The sequence below is a fragment of the Danio rerio genome, chromosome 18, assembly GCF_049306965.1.
Source record: "Danio rerio strain Tuebingen ecotype United States chromosome 18, GRCz12tu, whole genome shotgun sequence".
NCBI classification, from domain to species: domain Eukaryota; kingdom Metazoa; phylum Chordata; class Actinopteri; order Cypriniformes; family Danionidae; genus Danio; species Danio rerio.
Genome location: NC_133193.1, coordinates 48,431,186 through 48,452,500, shown reverse-complemented (window position 1 = coordinate 48,452,500; position 21,315 = coordinate 48,431,186). Strand labels below are relative to the sequence as shown.

At 33.8% G+C, this 21,315-nt stretch overlaps 1 protein-coding gene across 13 annotated transcripts in view; it reads right to left on the bottom strand.

The window, feature by feature from the left end:
- The window catches only part of cngb1a (cyclic nucleotide gated channel subunit beta 1a), a 64,900-nt gene that overhangs the window by 35,727 nt on the left and 7,858 nt on the right, over positions 1 to 21,315 (bottom strand). For 2 of the 13 annotated variants that reach the window (XM_009293846.5, XM_009293847.5), the window contains exons 2-15: positions 19,130 to 19,226; positions 19,008 to 19,038; positions 18,838 to 18,877; positions 18,627 to 18,723; positions 16,930 to 16,955; positions 16,737 to 16,751; positions 13,506 to 13,605; positions 11,190 to 11,225; positions 8,431 to 8,455; positions 7,686 to 7,770; positions 7,470 to 7,606; positions 7,023 to 7,176; positions 5,996 to 6,062; positions 5,866 to 5,890 (exon numbers count right to left, since the gene is read on the bottom strand). In XM_009293846.5, the coding sequence (XP_009292121.1) occupies positions 5,866 to 5,890; positions 5,996 to 6,062; positions 7,023 to 7,176; positions 7,470 to 7,606; positions 7,686 to 7,770; positions 8,431 to 8,455; positions 11,190 to 11,225; positions 13,506 to 13,605; positions 16,737 to 16,751; positions 16,930 to 16,955; positions 18,627 to 18,723; positions 18,838 to 18,877; positions 19,008 to 19,038; positions 19,130 to 19,225 (934 nt within the window). In that variant the 5' untranslated portion in view covers position 19,226. Of the gene's footprint in view, positions 1 to 5,865; positions 5,891 to 5,995; positions 6,063 to 7,022; positions 7,177 to 7,469; positions 7,607 to 7,685; positions 7,771 to 8,430; positions 8,456 to 11,189; positions 11,226 to 13,505; positions 13,606 to 16,736; positions 16,752 to 16,929; positions 16,956 to 17,467; positions 17,579 to 18,626; positions 18,724 to 18,837; positions 18,878 to 19,007; positions 19,039 to 19,129; positions 19,227 to 21,315 lie in introns of those variants that run through there. The other 11 variants (XM_068214943.2, XM_068214945.2, XM_068214946.2 and 8 more) reach the window with 11 other exon arrangements.

Below are 21,315 nucleotides of genomic sequence, written 5' to 3'. Positions count from 1 at the left end.
AACTTCCCTAATTACCCTATCCTGCCTAGTTAACCTAATCAACCTAGTTAAGCCTTTAAATGTCACTTTAAGCTGTACAGAAGTGTCTTGAAAAATATCTAGTCAAATATTATTTACAAATCCTCCTCGACCTTGAAGTTTTTTTTTGCTAGGTTTATACCCAGAGGACTCAAATTATAGTAGAAGCGAAAAAGTCTTTATAGACCTCAGCTTGCTTTATGCCAAAAGATGTGTAGCTTTGCTATGGACAAAGATGCAAAGACCAAACGCTACTCAATGAATAAGACAAATGTCGTCAAGTCTGCCATTAGAAAAAAAAAACGTATATACTAAGAGCTAAACAGCGTGTATTTAAAAACATATGGAGTCCTTTCATTAGCTATATAAAAGAAGTGGAATTAACAGAGGAAGAAGTTGATGATAATGCAGTTCCAGTTTTATAGTTCTGTATTGATACATTCTTCAATATATATTTGCTGTATCTAGTACTCAGTATGATTATAATTGTCATGTTTGAATAGATTCCCATTAACGACAAAAAGAAGAGCAGCTTTACTTTTATTTATTTATTGTTCATTATTATTAATTTTTGTTTGTTTGTTTGTTTGTTCAATTGTTTATTTGCTTTTAGTTTTTATATAAATATATATCCTCATATTTTGTAAATGCAACAAGGTTATTGTTGTAAAAATGTTTGTAAAATGGAAAAAAAATATTATTTACTGTCATCATGGCAAAGATAAAATAAATCAGTTATTAGCGATGAGTTATTAAAACTATTATGCTTTGAAATGTGTTTAAAAAATTCTATCCGTTAAACAGAAATTGGGGGAAAAAATAAACAGGGGGGGCTAATAATTCAGGGGGCTAATAATTCTGACTTCAACTGTATATATATATATATATATATATATATATATATATAGATATATATATATTTTTTTCCCGTATCTATAATTTGTTCTATTATTATTTCTATAAGGCTTGTTTGAGATGTTTGTTAAATGTAAAATTGCTAAATAAATCATAAACAAAAGAATTATATACTGTCATCATGGCAAAGATAAAATAAATCAGGTATGAGAGATAAGTTGTTAAAACTATTATGTTTAGAAATGTGTTGAAAAATCTCTCCATCAAACAGAAATTGGGGAAAAAATATACAGGAGGGCTAATAATTCTGACTTCAACTGCATGTTGAGATTCAACTCCAAGACTGAAGTATTAAGCTCTTTTGGTTGATTTAGTTTTTAGGTGATTCTCTGAAAATGAAGCATTGGGAAAATCTGCACCTCATAGGGTGTAATTAGTAGATATTTTTGCCCATAAATTTACTTACAGTTGAAGTCAGAATTATTAGCCCTCCTGAATTATTAGCCCCCTGAAAAAAATGTCACAGGAGCGCTGATAATTTTACCTTTAACTGTATGTAAATGTGTGTAAATTTATATTTATTCAGTCTCTATAGTAAGTTCATTAACTATTATGCAAATGTTTATATGATTTATTTACAATACAATGTGTAAAGTAATATCTTCTGCATTTTAATAGATACACAATCAAGCCCAAAATTATTCAGACCCCTGGCAAATTCTGATTTAAAATTACTTTTATTCAACCAGCTATTTTATTGACTCGAAACAACAGAGGCTTCTCCGAAAAGATATTAAGATGATGTACAAAAGGCATCATGGAGGAAAAATCTAACACAGTTCCTACATCCTTGATGTGTTGCTCTATATTGGGAGAATAAATTAGGATGTCATCAATATATGAAATTCATGAATTATGAAAGATTTCATTAATAAATGATTGGAAGACTGCTGGCGAGTTTGCTAGCCCATAAGGCATGACAAAATACTCATAGTGCCCACTAGTGGTCGGAAAGGCTGTTTTCCACTCATCTCCTTCTCTGATTCGAATTAGGTTATAGGCGCTTCTGAGGTTGAGTTTGGAGTAGATGTGATCCTCATGTAGCTCTTCCAAATGTTTCACATTTGAACAAAAACTATAAGCCATAATTTCCCAGGGGTATGAACCATGTCGGGCTTGACTGTGTTATATGAGAGACTTGCTTTGTTTGCCCTGGAGCTCAGTTAATTAGGTAGGTTAATTTCTGACCTTGCAGTCAATGCAACTTAAAGTTTTAAACTAAAATGAACATTATTTTTAAACACACAAAACCTTTCAGCTCCTTTTAATGTCATCAACGCCAATGCAGTTGCAAATAACCACAAAACAATCATTCATATTTGCAATCATTTGACACATTTCTGGTCTGACCACAAAACAAACAAGCAGATTTCTGAATCATTTATTTATGAGTGATTTCATACAGCAAACAAAGATAGCTGCCTGTTTTGTGGGAGCGATAATAACCTTGTACAATGACACAAACATAAACAGCAACAATATACAGCATAACAATGCGCCACCTTGAGGTAGCGAGCCTGATGCTTAAGGATGGCTTTGCATGGGTTTTATTTCTTAAAGCATTAAGGATAGTTGTTGCGTTTATAGCAGGCAATGAAGATATTGGCAAATGCATTTAGTGGCATGGAGATATATGGGATTGATTTCTTTTCTTTTTTTTTTTGCTTAAAGGAACACTCCACTTAAAAAAAAAGAAAAGGCTCATTTTACAAGTCTCCTAGAGTTAAACAGCTGACTTGAATTATTTTTGAATCCATTCAGCCAATTTATTATTCTGGTGGGGTCACTTTTAGCTTAATGAATAGAATCAGACTGAATGAATAGAATTTGACTGTTAGCATTTTATTCAGCGCTATATAAATGTAAGTCATGCACGTCGACGACGTAGTCATCATCAAAGAGGAAATGATGCCCAGAAACCAGAGGCAGTTCGGTAGAGTTGTCGAAGTAATTCAGGGCAATGATGGCTTAGTTTGACGAGTTGAAGTTCAGACAGGAGATCGAAGACCAAATGAAAAGCAAGAGCTGCGCTCGAACCCTACAGTCCTTAAAAGACCAGTGCAGAAATTAGTGGTCCTGCTTGAGAGTGAGTGAGTGAGTGGTATACAAAAGTGACCTTCTTGCATCAGACCATTTCTATAAATAATCTAAAGCAGGGATGCTCAACCCTGTTCCTGGAGATCTACCTTCCTGCAGATTTCAGCTGCAACCCATATCAAACAAACCTGCCTGTAATTATCAAGTGCTGTTCAGGTCCTGTTTAATTGATTCGGGTGTGTTTGATCAGGGTTGGAGCTGAACTTTGCAGGAAGGTAGATCTCCAGGAACAGGGTTAAGCACCCCAGATCTAAAGTGTCCGTGCACATTATGTTAATAGGTGGTCATTCAAATTGAAAATCATTTATTGTATGATATGTTTGTTTTGAGGGTTGTTTATGCACAATAACAAGATTTGGCGGGAGTGTAATGACCACCACCCTCCCTGTCTTTAAGTCACCTCTAGAGGGCAACAGCCTTTAATTTGCCAAGTAATTTTGGGCTTAGCAGCTTCCCATCCAGATCCTCATAGTCAGCGTTGGCCGGCGTGTAACAGGTTGTCTTTGTTACCTCATGCTAAAACATAATTATGAACTGCAGACTCCAGCAGTTAAAGGAATGAGAACGGTTTAGCTTCCCACTTTTATGGCAAAGCGAACGAGTTTTATGGTGAAATTGTCAACATGGTGACAGCAAGTGAAGCACTGCGGTGTTTCATACAGTTTCAAATAAATCATCTTGCAAGCATCAGTGAAAACTTTCTGCCTCCTTCTTTGATGCCATGGGGCCACTACAGATGTATTATTATTATATTTAAAACATGAAAAATAAAGTAAAATGAGTGTATTTAATGACAAAAGTGGAGTATTCCTTTAAATGTCAACTCTAAAAATGCTGGACTTATAAGCTTAAATTTTGGTAAAACATAGACAAACCCAATCACTGTGTCAGAATTTTTAACCTAATGATTTGTCAATATTTAACCTAAAATTCAGCTGAATAATAAAAAATCTGCATTTTTTTGTTCCTAAATCACTTTCTCCCATCCTAGTGTACAACTCCAATTCTGAAAAAAGAAATGTTTTGTAAAATGCAACTTTGTAATGGCTAGGATGCTCCTTTTATAGCCAGGTGTGGAGAAGTTTAACTGTTTATTGTGGACTTTTTCCAAAAAATAAAAATAAATAATAATCATTTGGATATTTTATCACCTTTTCACTACTTTCCCTCTTCCAATTTGTTTTTGCATTATGTTTCAGCCATCAAAATCGAAATTTAATCTAGTAATTAAAAACATCTGAACATTTCATGCACTTTTTAAATAAAATAAAAGTAAAATAAAAGTTTTTCTTTTAATCACAGATTTTAACTTTTATTGCATATTACAAAATGGCTCTTTTCCAAAATTGGAGTTGTAACATATACAGACAACTAATGTCTAGTTCAGACTGCAAGATTTTCAAAGTAGTCATGCCACAAGTGTTTTTACACTGCTTGACTATCTGGGCTAGCGTTCCGTCACTGCTTTGTTTACACTGCAAGATGGATCGGCGACAGGGGGTTTCGCACTGCATGACTTTACAATAAGAGAATCTGTCTGCAAACTACATGATCACAATGTTATTTTTAATCTGAACACATTTCACAAGGCATGATTTGAATCGAAGACAGATCCAGATATTTAGCATTATTGAGTTGGCAACTTATCTGCAATTCTCTCAGATTTTGTCTTTGATAGTTTACACTGTGTGATTGTTACTCACGTGAACAAGCACCACTTTGCCTGGGATTTCAGGCAGTTGTCTGTCAGAATCCGGGCTAAAATCATGCAGTCTGAACTTGGCATAAGTTTTCAAAGTTTGGGTCTTGACTACAGTGTCTGATCAATTAAAGGCGAACATGTTGAAATCCCATTCAGCGACAATGTGTGCAAATTGACAACTCAACTCTACAGCAGCAAACGACATTGTAAACTCCGACTTACTACTCATCAAAGCAGTAAAATAAAATGATCACAATTAGCAAGCCAGTATGCTAATCAGTAATGTAGTTAAAGGGATAGTTTGCCCAAAACAAATTCATTTTTTCATCATTTACTCACTCTTGGTCTTGTTTCAGACATTTATGTATTTCTTTTGTCTGTTGAGAGGAAAGAGAAAATATTTCGAAAAATGCTGAAAACCTGTAACCATTGACTTCCATAGTATTCGTTTTTCCTACTATGCAAGCCAATGGTTACAGGGTCCCAACATTCCTCAAAATATCTTCTTTTGTGTTCAATCACAGAATAAAGAAACTCATAAAGGTCTGAAACCACTTAAGGGTGCATAAATAGTAAGTAAATGGTCATTATTAGGTGAACTAGAGCAGTGTTTCCCAACCCTGTCCCAGGAGGCACACCAACAGTACATATATTGGATGTCTCTCTTATCTGACCCATTCAATTCAGGTTTTGGAGACTCTTCTAATGTTCTGATGGGTTAATTGAGGTGTGTTTGATTAAGGAAGAGGTTGAATATGTGTACTTTTGGTGTGCCTTCAGGAACAGAGTTGGGAAACACTAAACTAGAGTATTCCTTTAACAGAAATCACTAAGGAAGACATTAAAAAGCCCATTGTTTGTCATAATGTGTGTGTGTGTGTGTGTGTGCATCTCTCGCTGTGTCTTTGTGGAGGTAATGAGTCCCCCAGTCGTCTTCTCCTTTTGTTTAGGGGGTTTTTATGGCCTTCTCCCCTGAAACAGAAGGAGAAGAGGAGCTGAGTTAACACCTCCACCCTACAAATAAGCAGTGAGAGAATGGCAATGCCTATGATATATTCAAATCAAAGTTTTTTTGGGGGAACAATCTGTCATGTAAGTCTATGAAGGGAATGAAGAGATGTTATAAAACTTACCATTTTGTACTATATCGGAGCCGTCCTGTAATTAAACACAAAAAGGGAAATAAATGAGTAAATGAAAGATTTGATAGTGAACTCTATTGTGACAAGCATTATACTGTAGGTTGTTTTGAAACACAATTACCTCTTTTGGTTTCAGGACTGGTTGTGGCATCATGCGTCCGAGCCCCTGTACAATCCAGCCAACCATACTTCAAGTTAAAAAATAATAATGCATGTCATTATTTAAAATATATCCAAACAACTAAATGGTCACATTTTATTGTTTATTAGATCTAAAAAAACAAAAAACAAAGCAAAAACAAGCACAACAAAAAAACACCAAACAAAACATTACCAAAACAAAAGACCAAAAAAGAAAAAAAAAAAAACTAAATAAAATACAAGGCAAATCAAACAAAGCTTAACTAACAAGGATAAAAAAAACGAATGAAAAAAGAACATTAGAGACAAAAACAGGTAAATCAAACATGTGAAGCAAAAGCAAACATAAAAAACATAAAAAAGGAAAGAAAAAAGGAAAGAAAAGCAGACCTGAAACAACAAAGTAACACAAAAACAAACAAAAACAAAACAAATGAAAATAAATCCATCAAACAAACAAACAAACCCCAAAATAAAAAACATCTAACAAAACCAGAACTGAAAACGAAACAAAAGAAAACAAACAAAAACTAAGCAGAAGAAAAATGACCAAAACATTCCAACAAATAATAAATACAAAGTCATAAACTAATTCAAAATATAAATAAAACAAAACAAATAAAGTTGTAAACAACAAAAACAATGTTAAACAAAAAAGTAACACAAAACAATAATAAACAAAACAAAATAAATCAATAATTCAATAATATAAAACAAAACAAATAAAAACTAAAAAGACAAAAGCGACCAAAATATCCAACAAATAATGAATTCAAACTCTGTAAAAAATGTATGAATTAAACAAAAATTAAACAAATGAAACATAAATAAATCTAAACAATTAAAGCTGTAGACAACAAAACAAACACAACCTTAAAAAAAATGACAAAACAGTAACAAAAATTATTAAACAAACAAACCACCCCCCAAAAAATCGAACAAAACCAGAAATAAAACATATAAAAGCAATACAAAACAAAGCAAACAAAAGCTAAATGAAAACTTACTTGTTGCCTTTGGAGTCTTCAGCTGCTTTGGGCTGCTCAGGAGCTGCAGGTGTAGGTGCGGGTGCAGGTGCAGGTGGAGCTGCAGGTGGAGGAGGAGGTGCAGGTGCTGGGGCTGGTGCAGGTGGAGGAGCAGGGGTTGGGGCAGGTGCAGGTGCTAATGACAAAACACACACACACATAAGCACGCACGCACACAAACACATACAGTTAAAGTAAGAATTATTAACCCTCCTCAGCTATTAGCCCCCTGTACAATACATTTATTTCTCCAATATCTGTTTAACGGAGAGAAGATTTTTTCAACACATTTCTAAACATAATAGTTTTAATAACTGATCTCTAATAACTGAAAGGAATAATTCCTTTTTTTAATGCCTGGAACAGACTTTCTAAAACTCCATGATATCCCCAAAATTCCATGGGAAGCCCAGATTGTTGAAGGCTTACCTGGCTCTTGTTTGCAGGGAGTTGCAGGAGCAGAAGCAGCTCTTTGGGCAGGTGTTTCTGCAGCAGACGGAGGACGAAGATGCATAGGAGACTGAGGGATGACCTTCTCGAAACCATGCTTGATCCATTCTATTACCCTGAAAGAGAAAGAGCTGATCTGAAGCCGAGTTCAGCCATGATTGACTGATTAGTGTCTGAGAGCTGATGATCAGATACCTGGGAGAGAAGGGCACGTTAGCGGCGTCCGTCTCCTCATCAGACACAACCTCCACCACTGGAATATCAGCCACCAGATCATCTGCTGACAGCCACAATCAGGACACCAGTGTCATTTCACTTCACTGTATTCACTTTCTTTCAAAATAATCATTGCCAAGAGTTTACAAAAATCAAACAATGACTATGTTTTCTTTTGGGGGTGGGGTGGGGGGGTAATCATCTAATAGGGCAGATTACAGAGCAAATGAGGTGCCAGCCGTGTTGATCATAAGCATGTGATCTTCTCGAAATTGGTTTATAATTAAACCACACTAGTTTTTGACTATAACTCGTTTTTGTGAAGTTTTATGACTCTTAAAAACACTTTGTGCTTGTTTTTATAAACTATTAAATGCTGGGTTCTATTCGGGGCAAATATGGACAAACCTAAAGTTCAGATTAAATTTTAAAACAATTTTTTTTTAACCCAGTGCGTGAATTTGTTCATACTGTCCTGTATCTGTCATAATTATTCATCACTATCATAAAACTGTAAATTGGGTCTCTTCTCCATATCTCATACACTTTAAATATGGTATAAAAAAGGTGTAAATTAATTGATACGATAGTAAAACATTTGTGAAAGTTTTCATATTTACTCAATGAATGAAAAGTTTCTCATCATGTATAATATTTAAGTTGTAAAAATTAAGTTTATGACCATTATGATAATGAGTGTTTTATTAAAATAGGCTGGACTTACCACGGACATTTTTGATCTCTTGAACCTGTAAAGAAATGGAAAAAACAAAGAACCCTTTATACAACTTATCTTGGTGTTAAAATATTGAGACAGTTGCTCTAGATTGTCTTGTGCTTTTGTCTTTGTCTATATTGTTAATAAGTATAAATTATAATAAGCGTAATTTCTATAATAAGTGTATTTTGTAATTAATAAGGTTTTTAAAATAATTTTAAGGTACATATCAGTGTTTCTTCAACTTTTGACACGTTAATTCAGAAGCTGTTGAAAATAAACTCATTTAATTGGGTCCTACTATGTTTTTTTGGGCACAGGGCTCCACCCTCTTCTGGAAAAGGGGGTGGAGGCAACAGCTCATTTGCATTTAAAAATATACACAAAAAAATCTAAGAGCATTTGCAGAAGTGAAACTGAAATTGAAACATCAAAGATTCTTTGTGAACACCTGAGATTTCTATGACATATTTTAAATAAAACATTACAGAACCCTTTTAAAGCAGACCTACAATTTTAAAAAGGCGTTATCTTACTTTATGTACATACAGTTCACCTGCTGTGATGTTTTTATTTCCTTTTCAAATATTTTCCAAATAAAGCAAGGAATTTTTCGCAGTATTTCCTACAACATTTTTTCTTCGGGAGAAAATCTTTATTATTTTATTTCAGCTAGAATAAAAGCAGTTTTAAATTTTATATATATAAAAAAAAACATTTTAAGGTCAGCATTATTATTATCAAGCAATATTTTTGTGTTTCAATTATCTACAGAACAAACCATCATGATACAATGACTTGGCTAATTAACCTAGTTAAGCTTTTAAGTGGCACTTTAAGCTGAATATAAAATATTTAGTAAAATATTACATACTGTCATCATGACATTATTAGAAATGAGTATCACTATTATGTTTAGAAATGTGTTGGAAAAAAAACTTCTTGTTCTGTTTAACAGACCTTGGGGAAAAATATATACAGGGGGCTAATAATTCATGAAAGCTAATAATTCTGACTTCAACTGTACATAACATGCATGTAAAATTGGCAAATATATACATAACAGGGGTGTCCAAAGTCAGTCCTAGAGGGTCAGTGTCCTGCATACTTTAGCTCCAACTTTCTTCAACACACCTCCCTGAAAGTTTCTAGTATACAAAGAGCTCGATTAACTGGTTCAGGTGTGTTTAATTGGGGTTGGAACTAAATTATGCAGGACACTGGCCCTCCAGGACCAAGTTTGGACACCCCTGCCATATAACAAGTGTAAAATTATGGTTGAAGAAACACCCATATGTGGCGCATACATTATGTATAAGCAAGCCGACTGTTTTAATCTGCAAGCCATGCAAGCATTTGAGAAGCTTGACAGAGCATTTTGACAGCTTTAGGAAATCTGAAGCTCAATTTAGGAGCCTTTCTCATCAAGGGATTTGTTTTGAAGGCTCAGCATACTTTAGAACTACCTAAAGCAGACAAGCTTGTGTTTGCAAGTTTAATTTGTTGTAAAGCTAAATACAGCATTGATAACATATAGTTGTGCTATATTCTGAAGAATGTAAACAATAACAATGGTCGCAACGTATTTCCTGTTTTACATTTTTAAGTTCCATAGCTTCTGAGAATCCAAAAAGAGCCACATATTAATAAGTAATGGCATGATAGCTGTTTTAACATTACGTTATGATTGAATTGCCTCTATGAAATAGTTGGATGACAAGCTGGAAATGTTCACGGGCCAATGATATCACCTCATTGAAATGGCCTATAAGGATTTTAACAGAACTAAATAAATAATACATTAGTCTATAGCTGTTCTAAATGCTTCTGATTACTGTGGGAAGACAGAAACGCAGGCGGAGATCATAAAGAAGCTTGTTTGGTTTCCTAGTAGCTCGCAGTTCCAGTTTACATGCTAGATTGCTGTGTCTGTACATCTTAAAGGGGACATATGACTGTGCAGTTGTATATAGATATATACCTACAGCTGAAGTCAGAATTATTAGCCCTCCTGAATTATTAGCCTCCCCTGTACGTTAATTTGTTTAAGGGAAAGAGGATTATTTTTTAACACATTATTAAACATAATAGTTTTAATAACTCATTTCTAATAACTGATTTATTTATCTTTGCTATGATGACAGTACATAATGTATTACTAGACATTTTTAAGATACTAGTATTCAGCTTAAAGTGACATTTAAAGGCTTAACTAGATTAATTAGGCAAGTTAGGTTAATTAGACAAGGCACTGTATAACGGTGTTTGCTTCTGTAGACAATAAAATAAATGCTTAAGGGCGCTAATAATACTGAGTTTAAAATTAATATTCATTCATTCATTCATTTTCTTGTCGGCTTAGTCCCTTTATTAATTCGGGGTCATCACAGCGGAATGAACCGCCAACTTATCCATCTATATTTTATATAATAAATATATTTTATCCTAGCTGAAATAAAACAGTTAAGACTTTTTCCAGAAGAAAAAACTATTATAGGTAATACTGTGAAAAATTCTTTACTCTTTTAAACATCATCTGGGAAATATTTGAAATAGAAATTCACAGGAGGGCGAATAATTGTGACTTCAACTGTATATGAAGAATTATCAATATTTGCTGAAACTAAAGCTTAATGTTAAACATCAGATGTTAAATATCAGTATCTTTTTAGCAGCTGATGTGGAAAAGTATGAACATGGCCCCTTTAATGTTGACACAGCGAGCGCGATCCTGCCATAGTTTGCTTCAGAAACACTGTACTTACTGGAGGATCCACTTTAACCACTGGAACAGCTGCAGGCTAAATGGAAATGTAATAAAACTCTCACAGAAGCTCCTAGAAAACCTAAAGACACCTTTGAGACCTAGCATGTGCTCTGGCAGGACACTAACTTCATTAATTCAACAGTGACAGAGCTCACTTTACGGTCATAAACAAAAAAATGTTAAAAATATACTGTATGGATGTGAGAAATACACTGTAAAACAAAGCTGTACTACATTTTACCACATATTGTAAAACACAATACATGTATGCCGGTATGTATACAACACTGAAAAAATAATGACTAAAAATCAAGACAACAAATGTATTCATAGATATTTACACTGGTTATCGCATAGAGACCCTGAGCATGCGTCAATAGCGCCGCCACATTGGTACAGTGCTCCCAGGACAAATGTCATTCAACCGCACTAGTCAAGACAGTGTTACTACGTGAAGATGCGGGACTTTAGCGCTGTCTACGGGTGTAGTAACGAGCAAACAAAGAAAACAAAGCACAAAGGCAGAACATTTCATAGGTAATATTAAGTTTTTTTCTGTTTTTGTATGTTCTGAACTTTTGTGCTAAACAGTAGCGTTATTGATGATAATACAGTCACTTTTCACCTGGGGATATTTTTCACCTGGGGATACTCATCCCGAGGTCCTCAGATTATGCGGAGTCACTGATTGGATCCAAGACCAGCGACGAGATGATCCCAAGGTTTCCATATCCGGGACCAGGCCATATCCTGAGCTGCTGCTGCGCTGATGGTCGTGGGGAGTGGAGAACATGTGTCTGATTCAGCGACGCTCCAGGGACAGACGAGTCTTGCTGAGGCCTTCTTCCAGCCTCCACCACGGCGACTGAAGCTCTACACAAGACTTTTGGCCAGCGGAGAAATTAAAATGGTCGTGCCCAACTGAGTCTGGTTCTCTCAAGGTTTTTTTTCTTCACTCCCATCAGGTGAAGTTTTTTTTACCTCTCCGCTGTCGCCACTGGCTCGCATGGTTCAGGATTGGTAGAGCTACGCATCGATGAATTTGCTCTTCAGTGTTTGAACTCTCAGTAATGATTAAATCACACTGAACTGAGCTAAACTGAACTGAACTGAACTCAAACACTAAAAAACTGAACTACACCGTTCCAGTTACTATGACCATTTATGTGAAGCTGCTTTGACACAATCTACATTGTAAAAGCGCTATACAAATAAAGCTGAATTGAATTGAATTGAACTTACTGCATTCACCACAGGGCAAAGCAGCTCCAACTCGCACTAAACACTCGGCTCATGCTAGTTTTGTTGAATAAAATCAGCAAACGATGCAAAAGAAATATGACAACGAGATGCTGCGCTGCCAGAAACTTGTATTATTGTCGGCTAGTGAAAGAGTCGTTCGGGGGATTCATTCACAAACAATTCGCTCCCTCCATCAGTATGAGAAGTGAAAGCAGGAGAGAGGGTGTGTTTCAGGACACGGATTAGATCAAATTTAACAGGGAGGGTGGATAGTACATTTCTGTACACACAAACACAAGCTTTTTGTCAGGAATGCCCGTGCGGTCTCTGATCCATCAATGTAGAAAAGTGATGTAAAATTATAATTTTCGTAATTAGAAAATAAAAATTACATCCTAACATCCAGGAAAACTCCCGATCATAGATATATGTGTATATGTGCATATCTCTGGCTTTGGATGGCCACAGTCCTCCACTGTACCTTGGTCCCGCATTCATTTCAAAGGAGCGCTACCCTGTACCAAGATGGCGGCGCTATTGACGCATTCCGTCCAATAGGCAACAATAGGCCAGGTGACATCTAATGTATATATCTATGAAATGTATTTGAGTTAGTTTAGCTTATTTTAATAAGCTAATCAGATTTATTTTTAAAGTTAACTTAATATTTGTTATCACTTTGACAGATGTGGGACTAGAATAACTAATTTAATTCAATAAAAAAATTAAGCCAGCAATATTTTACTTGCATTATATTAACCTAAAAAAGTGGCATCAACTTGTAAAATTAAACAAATTTTAAATTAATTCAAAGTGATTATTATTAAACACATGAATGATCATCCTTCGTAAATACAAACCCAAACAAATCATTAATATGCTTCACTTATTCCAATACGCTTAGCTAATGAGCTTATTCAGTAAACTGCGGCAAATCCAGTAAACTTGCAGGAAAACATATGAATAAATGTGCATGAAAGCATTTGATAAATAAGCAAATAAGTGATCGACCTGCACTAAGCCCCAGTGTAATATTGTGGGATTAGTCGACGTGTGCTGTGTGTGTGTCTACCTCTGTGACCTCTTCAGGCTCTGTGTGACCCTTGTATTTCTCATCCGGCTGAGGAACCACTTTTCCCAGTCCTTGCACAATCCAGCCTATCATTCCAGCCCTGATGGAGGAAAAGATACAGTCCATCAGCAGCAGTGAGGATGAGAATGAATGCAAAGGAGCTGATGTGCTCTATTTTGACTCTAGATGGCAGCAGAGTACAGTGTGAAAGCAAAACAGCTTCAGCCAGAGGAAAAAAAGGTAAAGCAGCAGCCTTTAATAAATACATCAACTTTCCTTTCTGGTTTGTTAAAAGTTTTATAAAGAAGTCTCTTATGCAGATTATTTTTGCCTATTTATTATTATTAATGCACATTTATTTATTTATTAATTCATTCATTTTCCTTCGGCTTAGTCCCCTGTCAACTTATCCAGCATGTTTTACGCAGCGAATGCACTTCTGGCCGCAACCCAGTACTGGGAAACATCCATTTACACTCATTCACACTCATACACTATGGCCAATTGAGTCTATTTAATTCCCCTGTACTGCATGTATTTGGATTGTGGGGGAAACCAGAGCATCCGGAGAATACTCACGCCAACATGGGGAAAAATGCAAACTCCACACAGAAATGCCAACTGACCCAGCCAGGATTCGAATCAGCGACCTTCTTGCTGTAAAGCAGCAGTGCTAACCACTGAGCCACCATGTAGCCACTTATTTATTTAAAATAAACATAGCTACAGCTTTGTAGTTTCAATTTGAAAATAATTAAAAATAAAATGTATTGCTGTAAAGCGAAACTACATTTTCAGGCTTCAGTGTTTGTTGTGACTCTTTAAAAATCCTTCTAGAAAATGATCAAATACTGATTTGCTGCTAATTTAATAACTTTGAGAAAACTGTTAGATAAAAGTAAGGTAAAAAATAAATAAATGAATATAAAATGAATTGATTCAAGAAAAAAATCTGTTTTTTTCTGTAAAAACATTTCTTTGGATTTTTCAAATCTTGAAAAAAGATCAGTTTCACAAAACAAATTATTTAGTGATAACTCTTTTCAACATTTATAATATTAACTACTATTCATAACTGAGATCAAGGTTAAAGAAAGATCACGTAAAACTACCTGTAAAAACTGTATTGTTGAAAAAATAATCAGCTTTTACCATTAAAAAAAAAATAATAAAATTATATATATATATATATATATATATATATATATATATATATATATATATATATATATATATATATATATATAAATTTCTATTTAACAAATTATTTAAAAGAAGTTATTTTTATTAATTGTTTATACTTTTATATATATAAAATATAAAATAATATATAAAATTTATACTTTTTTTTATATATATATATATATATATATATATATATATATATATATATATACACACAACAGTTTCGTCTGTTTCTTGAATCTGATTGGCTGATAGCCATCAGATATTAAAGCAATATCAGCGAGTCTTATCACCGTTGTGTATTACTCCGCCCACACTAAGACTAGAGTAACTAAACAGCTCGCTACAGTTTGAGAAATATTGCAGCTGTTGGATAAAATTATGTACTTTTGAGGCTTTTTAGGCTTGAATGTAGTTGTTTAGATTTTTTATTTGTTCAAACTACTTAATTAAAATGAGCTGAAACAACACTATATATATGTATATATATGTATATATATATATATATATATATATATATATATATATATATATATATATATATATATATATAGCGTGCTTTAGCGTCCCACCAGTGCTGATATACAGCCATATCGCACTGCTACGAGTTTGATATTGCGTTTATACAACAATTCAACAGCACAAACCTGTATGTAAATAAGAAAATCAAACACAGAGAATCTAAAACACTTTTTTTTAGGAACTACTTTCTTCCGCCATTCATTCACATCTGCAGCTGACGTCAAAACAGCACAAGCCGTTACTTATTCACCAACGTCACTTTAAAGCTAGTGTTTGAATGACTGTCTATAGACTCAAAGTGTCTATAGTCTAATGTCTAGTGTCTACTGTCTATAGTCTAAAGTGATGACAAAACAGCTGATTTTGCTTATACTTCAAGATAAGCCTAAAGGTGACATGAAATGCCATCCATCTACAGAGATATCTTCTTACAGCGTTACAGTCTACAGCGTTTCTCTGTTGCAATCGGGATTTCACAATAATTAACCTCGAAATTACAATGAATCCACTAACGTTAAGCTACCAGACTGCTGTTCTGAAAGGGAGATCATCGAACCTGCCAGCATGTCTCTGAAAACCCAGGAGAACGGGGGGGGGAGAGGGTGTTCGGGGGTGAGGTTGAGAACAGGATGCAGCGAGTTTTGGGTGGCCACTTAAATAGGGTACTGTACCAAAGTTGGCAACCCGGGGGTGTTTAGTTTACAGACTGTACCAAAGAGGCGGTGGGTGAACATACGGGAGTTTTTAAGGATTAAAAAAAAACGGGATGTCTCGACCTAAATACGGGATACTCCAATGAAAAAAGGAAGTGTTGGCTGGTGTGCTCACCAGTTTAATATTGATTTGATCTGCTATAGTTAGAAATCAGACTGTTATATCTTCTAAGCGTAAGGGTTTATTATGCGGTTCTGTCGCCATCTTGTGGATAGAAAACGTCAACTCTCGCCGACCAGCTGTCTCACAAATTTTAAATATTTTAAAATAGGCACTAATTTAGCAAATAAACTGCATAGTTGCAATCTAAACAACTACATTCTCGGCTAAAATAAGCCTCAAAAGTATATTTTCTTGTGTAACAGCAGTAATATTTGTCAAACTTTAGTGTCTGCTTGTTGCTGGCTGTATGTGGGCGGAGTAATACACAAAGGGTGAAGAGGCTGTACTGATGCTGACATTACTTAAATATATCTTGGCTATCAGCCAATCAAATTCGAGATCCAGGCAGAACTGTTGTGTACATATATATATATATATATATATATATATATATATATATATATATATATATATATATATATACATATGAAATATTCTAGGGAAGCCAGTAGTCTGCAAATTGGAATGCTAAAGTTTATGTCTGTTCAGCATGAGGGTCTTTTGCCTTGAGCGGTTATTATGGAAATACAGCTCAGTGCAATAAAGTCTCTTGCGTGTGGCGTGTGGAGCATTAAATAAACTCATGCAGTTTTGCAGTAAAGCTTTGCATGTTTGCGCAGGAGCTACATTCACTAACAGACTACTCACTGGTCCGACGTGTTACTGCCATCCATGATACAGTGATGAAAAAACGTGTAATACTCATGAAAACATTAATGTAACAGACACACACACATAGATACAAATGTGAACCACACAACACACAGCTACACAAAAATGCTTTAAACAACTGTAAATTACAAAATAAGTACACACTGAATCCATATAATATAAATCGTACCTGTTGCTCACTGCATTTGCCTCTTGCTGTTCAATCCGTAGTAAACATAAAGACAAAAAATGTAATTAGTAAGAAAATACAGAAATGTTTATGGATAATCTGTCTCAGAACTGTACTGAATTAAAACATTAAGTGTGAATGAACAAAAAGACAGAGTAAGACAAGTTTAATTTCACTAATAGTTTAATGTTTAGTTATTTTCTTAGCTTTGTAAGTAGATTGAGAAAAAAAAAAACTGAAGTGATATTCCTGTTAAATTAACTTATATAAGTAATTAAATTAAAACAGGCAACCAAGAAATTATACAGGTATTTTTTTCAGAAAATGTATTTCTATTAAACTAAATATATAGAATTATATAGACACATAAACTCTGCTAAGTATGTTAACGTAACTCAATGCTTTTCAAAGGAAAATGTAATAACTGATAAGCTGTTTGACACTTTCTGTGGTTGAGAAACTGATTTAGTGATTAAATAAGACGATAGTAGGACCTACAATTCATAAACAGTAAGTTGTATAGTTTGTTTCAACATACCTTAAAGTTCATTCAATGTTTTTTTTTTAAATAATTATGGCATCGCTCCGACATTTTACTTTTCTTCAATGTTGACACTGACGCCAGATGGTCCCGCCTTCACTAACCGCTAATAGGCTATGATTGGATGTTAGTTTTGTTCGTCAAAATATACTCTTACATGATTGGCTACCATTTATTTAGTCAATTTTCGCTTGACATATTAAATTTAAAATAGTAATCGTGGTCATAGAATTATTATTAAGAAAAGAGATGTCCTTTTTTATAGATAAAAAATATCTAGATAAGAATCTCCTGTTTATGTTTAATCTGGTGATATTATTGGGCAAGTTTCATATACACAAATGTAAATGGTGGGAGAGAACGCCTAACATCTTTCATTTCAAGGCTGATTTAAAAATTTATTTTGAGACTCTTAAAGGACTTTCAACTCGTAAAGCGACCAGGACTGTGAATATACTTAAACAGCTAAACTCCTCTTCTCTATGGTAATGTTATGTATACCCGCTCCTGTTCTTTATTTGTTTTTTTTCTATCCTTCCTTTTGTTTTTTGTTATTTTTTTCGCACGTTATGCTAAAATATGTAATATTGTAAGAATTATTATGCATTTGACTGGAAATGTTCAGAAAATACCAAAAAAATAAATAAATAAAAATAAATAAAATAAAATAGTAATCGTATAAAAATTCGTCTTATTAATACTCAGGCAATAATACAGTGGTTAATCAACGCAGAATATTACTTTGTTTTTGTTGTTAGGTGATTAAAAACAGTTTGCTTCATTAACATGATCAGTCATTATTATGAAATCTTAGAGAGCATATGGTATTGTCAGGCTATTGAGATTAGTATTATTATTGTTGTTGTTGTTGTATATAGCCTATGCTTTTTTGACTATTGAGGCATTGATTGAGCTTGACTTGAAGTTTTATTTTTTATTTTTTGCTATTTTGCTAAATTTAATTTCTTTGAATTATCACCAAATTTTCATTATAGAGTGAACCATTTCTGTATTAGGATCTGTATAATTTAGCTACTGTAAGAAGCTAACAGTCTGTGCTTTCAAACAATTTATGTATTTATTATTACATTTATTATTTATTATTATATATTAGATAAACCTTTTAGCCAAGACTTAATAGCAGTCTTAGCAATACCTTAACTTCAGCATTGCCCAGTTTGGATGAGCTCCCTGGCTGAGGAAGAGCACTGCTGAACCCCTGAGAAAGCCAACTCAAAACACCACTCTGAGAGCTAGAGAGAAAGAGAGAGAGAGAGGGAGAGAGAGAGAGTAATTAGGTCTGGCTGGGTTATATCGTCTTGAGACATTGAACACACACATGTACACCGAACACACACAAACATCACCTGTTTTCCTCTGAGATCTCCTCCTTTGGCTTGGAAGTTTCTGCAAAACAACATCATCAAAATTGAATGAGGGAAAAACCCTAAAGTAATTTTTTCCCCATAATGTGGTGATTCAGTGTTGGCCATTAATCAGAGGCCGCAGTCACATTTGATGGAGCGCATTTAGTTACCTTGCTTTGCCTCCTCTTTTTTCGTCGCCTCCTAAAGAACAGTATGGACAGAGTGAAAACCGTGTACATAAAGTAGACTGATGTGTGTGTACATGAGCATTTACACAAACACACACACTCACCGGTGCAGCATCATTGGTCTTGTTTTTATCCTCCTCTCCCAGTTTGCCAGGAGCATCAGGAGGCTGGGGAACAACCTTTATCACCCAGCTAAACATGCTGTCAACACACACATTTACACAGAAAAAAAGCTCAATGTCAAATAAGATCTTGAAAAAGAATCATCTAAAACAGGGGTGCCCTAATCTTTTCTTATGAAGGGTCAGCTGCTGGCTGAAGGTAAATATATCAAACTGCATTACAAAGTTGCCAAAGTGCACTGAAAAAAATTATTCAGAGATGATTCCCTGGATTTACTCAAATTTTCTTTTTACGTTAAGTGGCTGTAAACAATGTATTTAGGCTGAATTTAAACAAGAAAACTAAGTAGAATGTATTACATTTAATTTGTTTAAATTCAACACAAAAAAATAGTTTGCAACTGTTTTGCAGACATCATTTTTTGAGTGTGGTCATTTCGTAATTTATTTCAAAACTTTAAAAACATTTCTTTAATTGTATTGATTATATTGATCTTTTTTTTTTAAACATTTTATAATGAACATGTTACATTAAAACACAAAACATTGCATTTTATAACACAATTGAGTTTTTTGCACCTTAATTTGCTCAAGATTTGCTATCCTTCGAGTGGCAGTATGTTCATTAAAAAAACATATACATTCACAACATTTAATTGAAACATTTAGGGGTTCAAGCATGTAGTGATGAAACCCTGTTGTATTTGTTAGGATTTTTAGGGGTTCAAGCATATGGCAAAAAGTGTTGTAAAAATGTCTGGGCTGCCTAAATCAATAATTATGAAAAAAAGTTGCATTTTTCTCTTTAGACAAATATAAGAAGTTCATTTACACACAGCGTGTGTATGCTATCTAAGAAAGGTCTCAAAATGCATTACTATTTGTAGCCACTAGATGAAAGCACAAGACCACTTTTTGTCGGTTCAGAGTAATAGAATTTGCAAGAAAGATCACACCGTGAAACGATATGAACACTCTTATTTCATTAAAACAATTTTAGTCCATGCTTATAACTTAGTTTATTTACACATTGTTTTTCCAATCATGTCCATATTGGATGTTTAAAAGGCCTCCCATGTTAGCCATTAATACACAGAATTTCAATTGTCATCTACCATTTAGCTACTAGATGGCAGCCAGAGACCACTTATCATTTTTCATAACCTTTGTAGACTTTTGCTGTTTTATTCTTACAGTTTAAAGTCACAGGAATTAGTGTTAAGATAGTTAGTTATGCGCCTATGCAGGTCCAAACGCTTACACATTGCTTAATACACACAGGATGTACAGCAATATACAAATATTTTTAAATATGAAAAAATAAAGATTAAAATGTTACAAAAATTATTATTTTCTACATAAATATAAAAACGACTGCCTTTATGCCATTTTCATATTGGGGGAGGGGGCTTTTTTTTAGTTTATTCATGACCGTGTGCATTTGTATAATACTATTATAATAATTATTTATTATATGCACATTTACATTTGCTTTAATAAAAAGAGTTTAGATTTGTCCACCTGTCAGGTTTAAGAGTAGGACATGTGTTTGGATAGAACTATATTGTTCATTTATTCATTTGCTGGAAATCAGAACTGAATTTAGAAAAAGTTTTTAAACGAATCTTTGTGCTTAACAAACCAAGAATTGATACTGTAAACATTGATATTGTAAACAACAAACAAATAAAATTACTTAAAATTAATATATTAATAGAATCAATGATACGTTTAAAATAAAAATATTTAAATTAAATCCAATTTAAATAAAATTAAATTAAATGTATATAATTAGATCTTTTTAGCAAATAATGCAATATTCAATGTAAACATGTTTTATGCAGATGTATTCCTTTATAAGAGGTATAAAAACCTTAATGCTAAGTATAATTTACATGTTTAAAATCACGATTCTGCCAGACTTAAAATGACGTCAATACTGTAAGAAGTGAGCCAACAATAACTACAAAATCACTTTCTATTAATGAATTAGCTAATATATCTTAAATATGTTATAATAATGAATATCTTGAATAACCATTGACTTCCATAGGCAAATCAAATACTACTCTGAAAAAATGAATCATTGGATTTACAATTTTTTTTAAGGTAAATGGTTGCAAACAATTTATATGGGCTAAATTTAACAAACAAATTAAATTGAACGT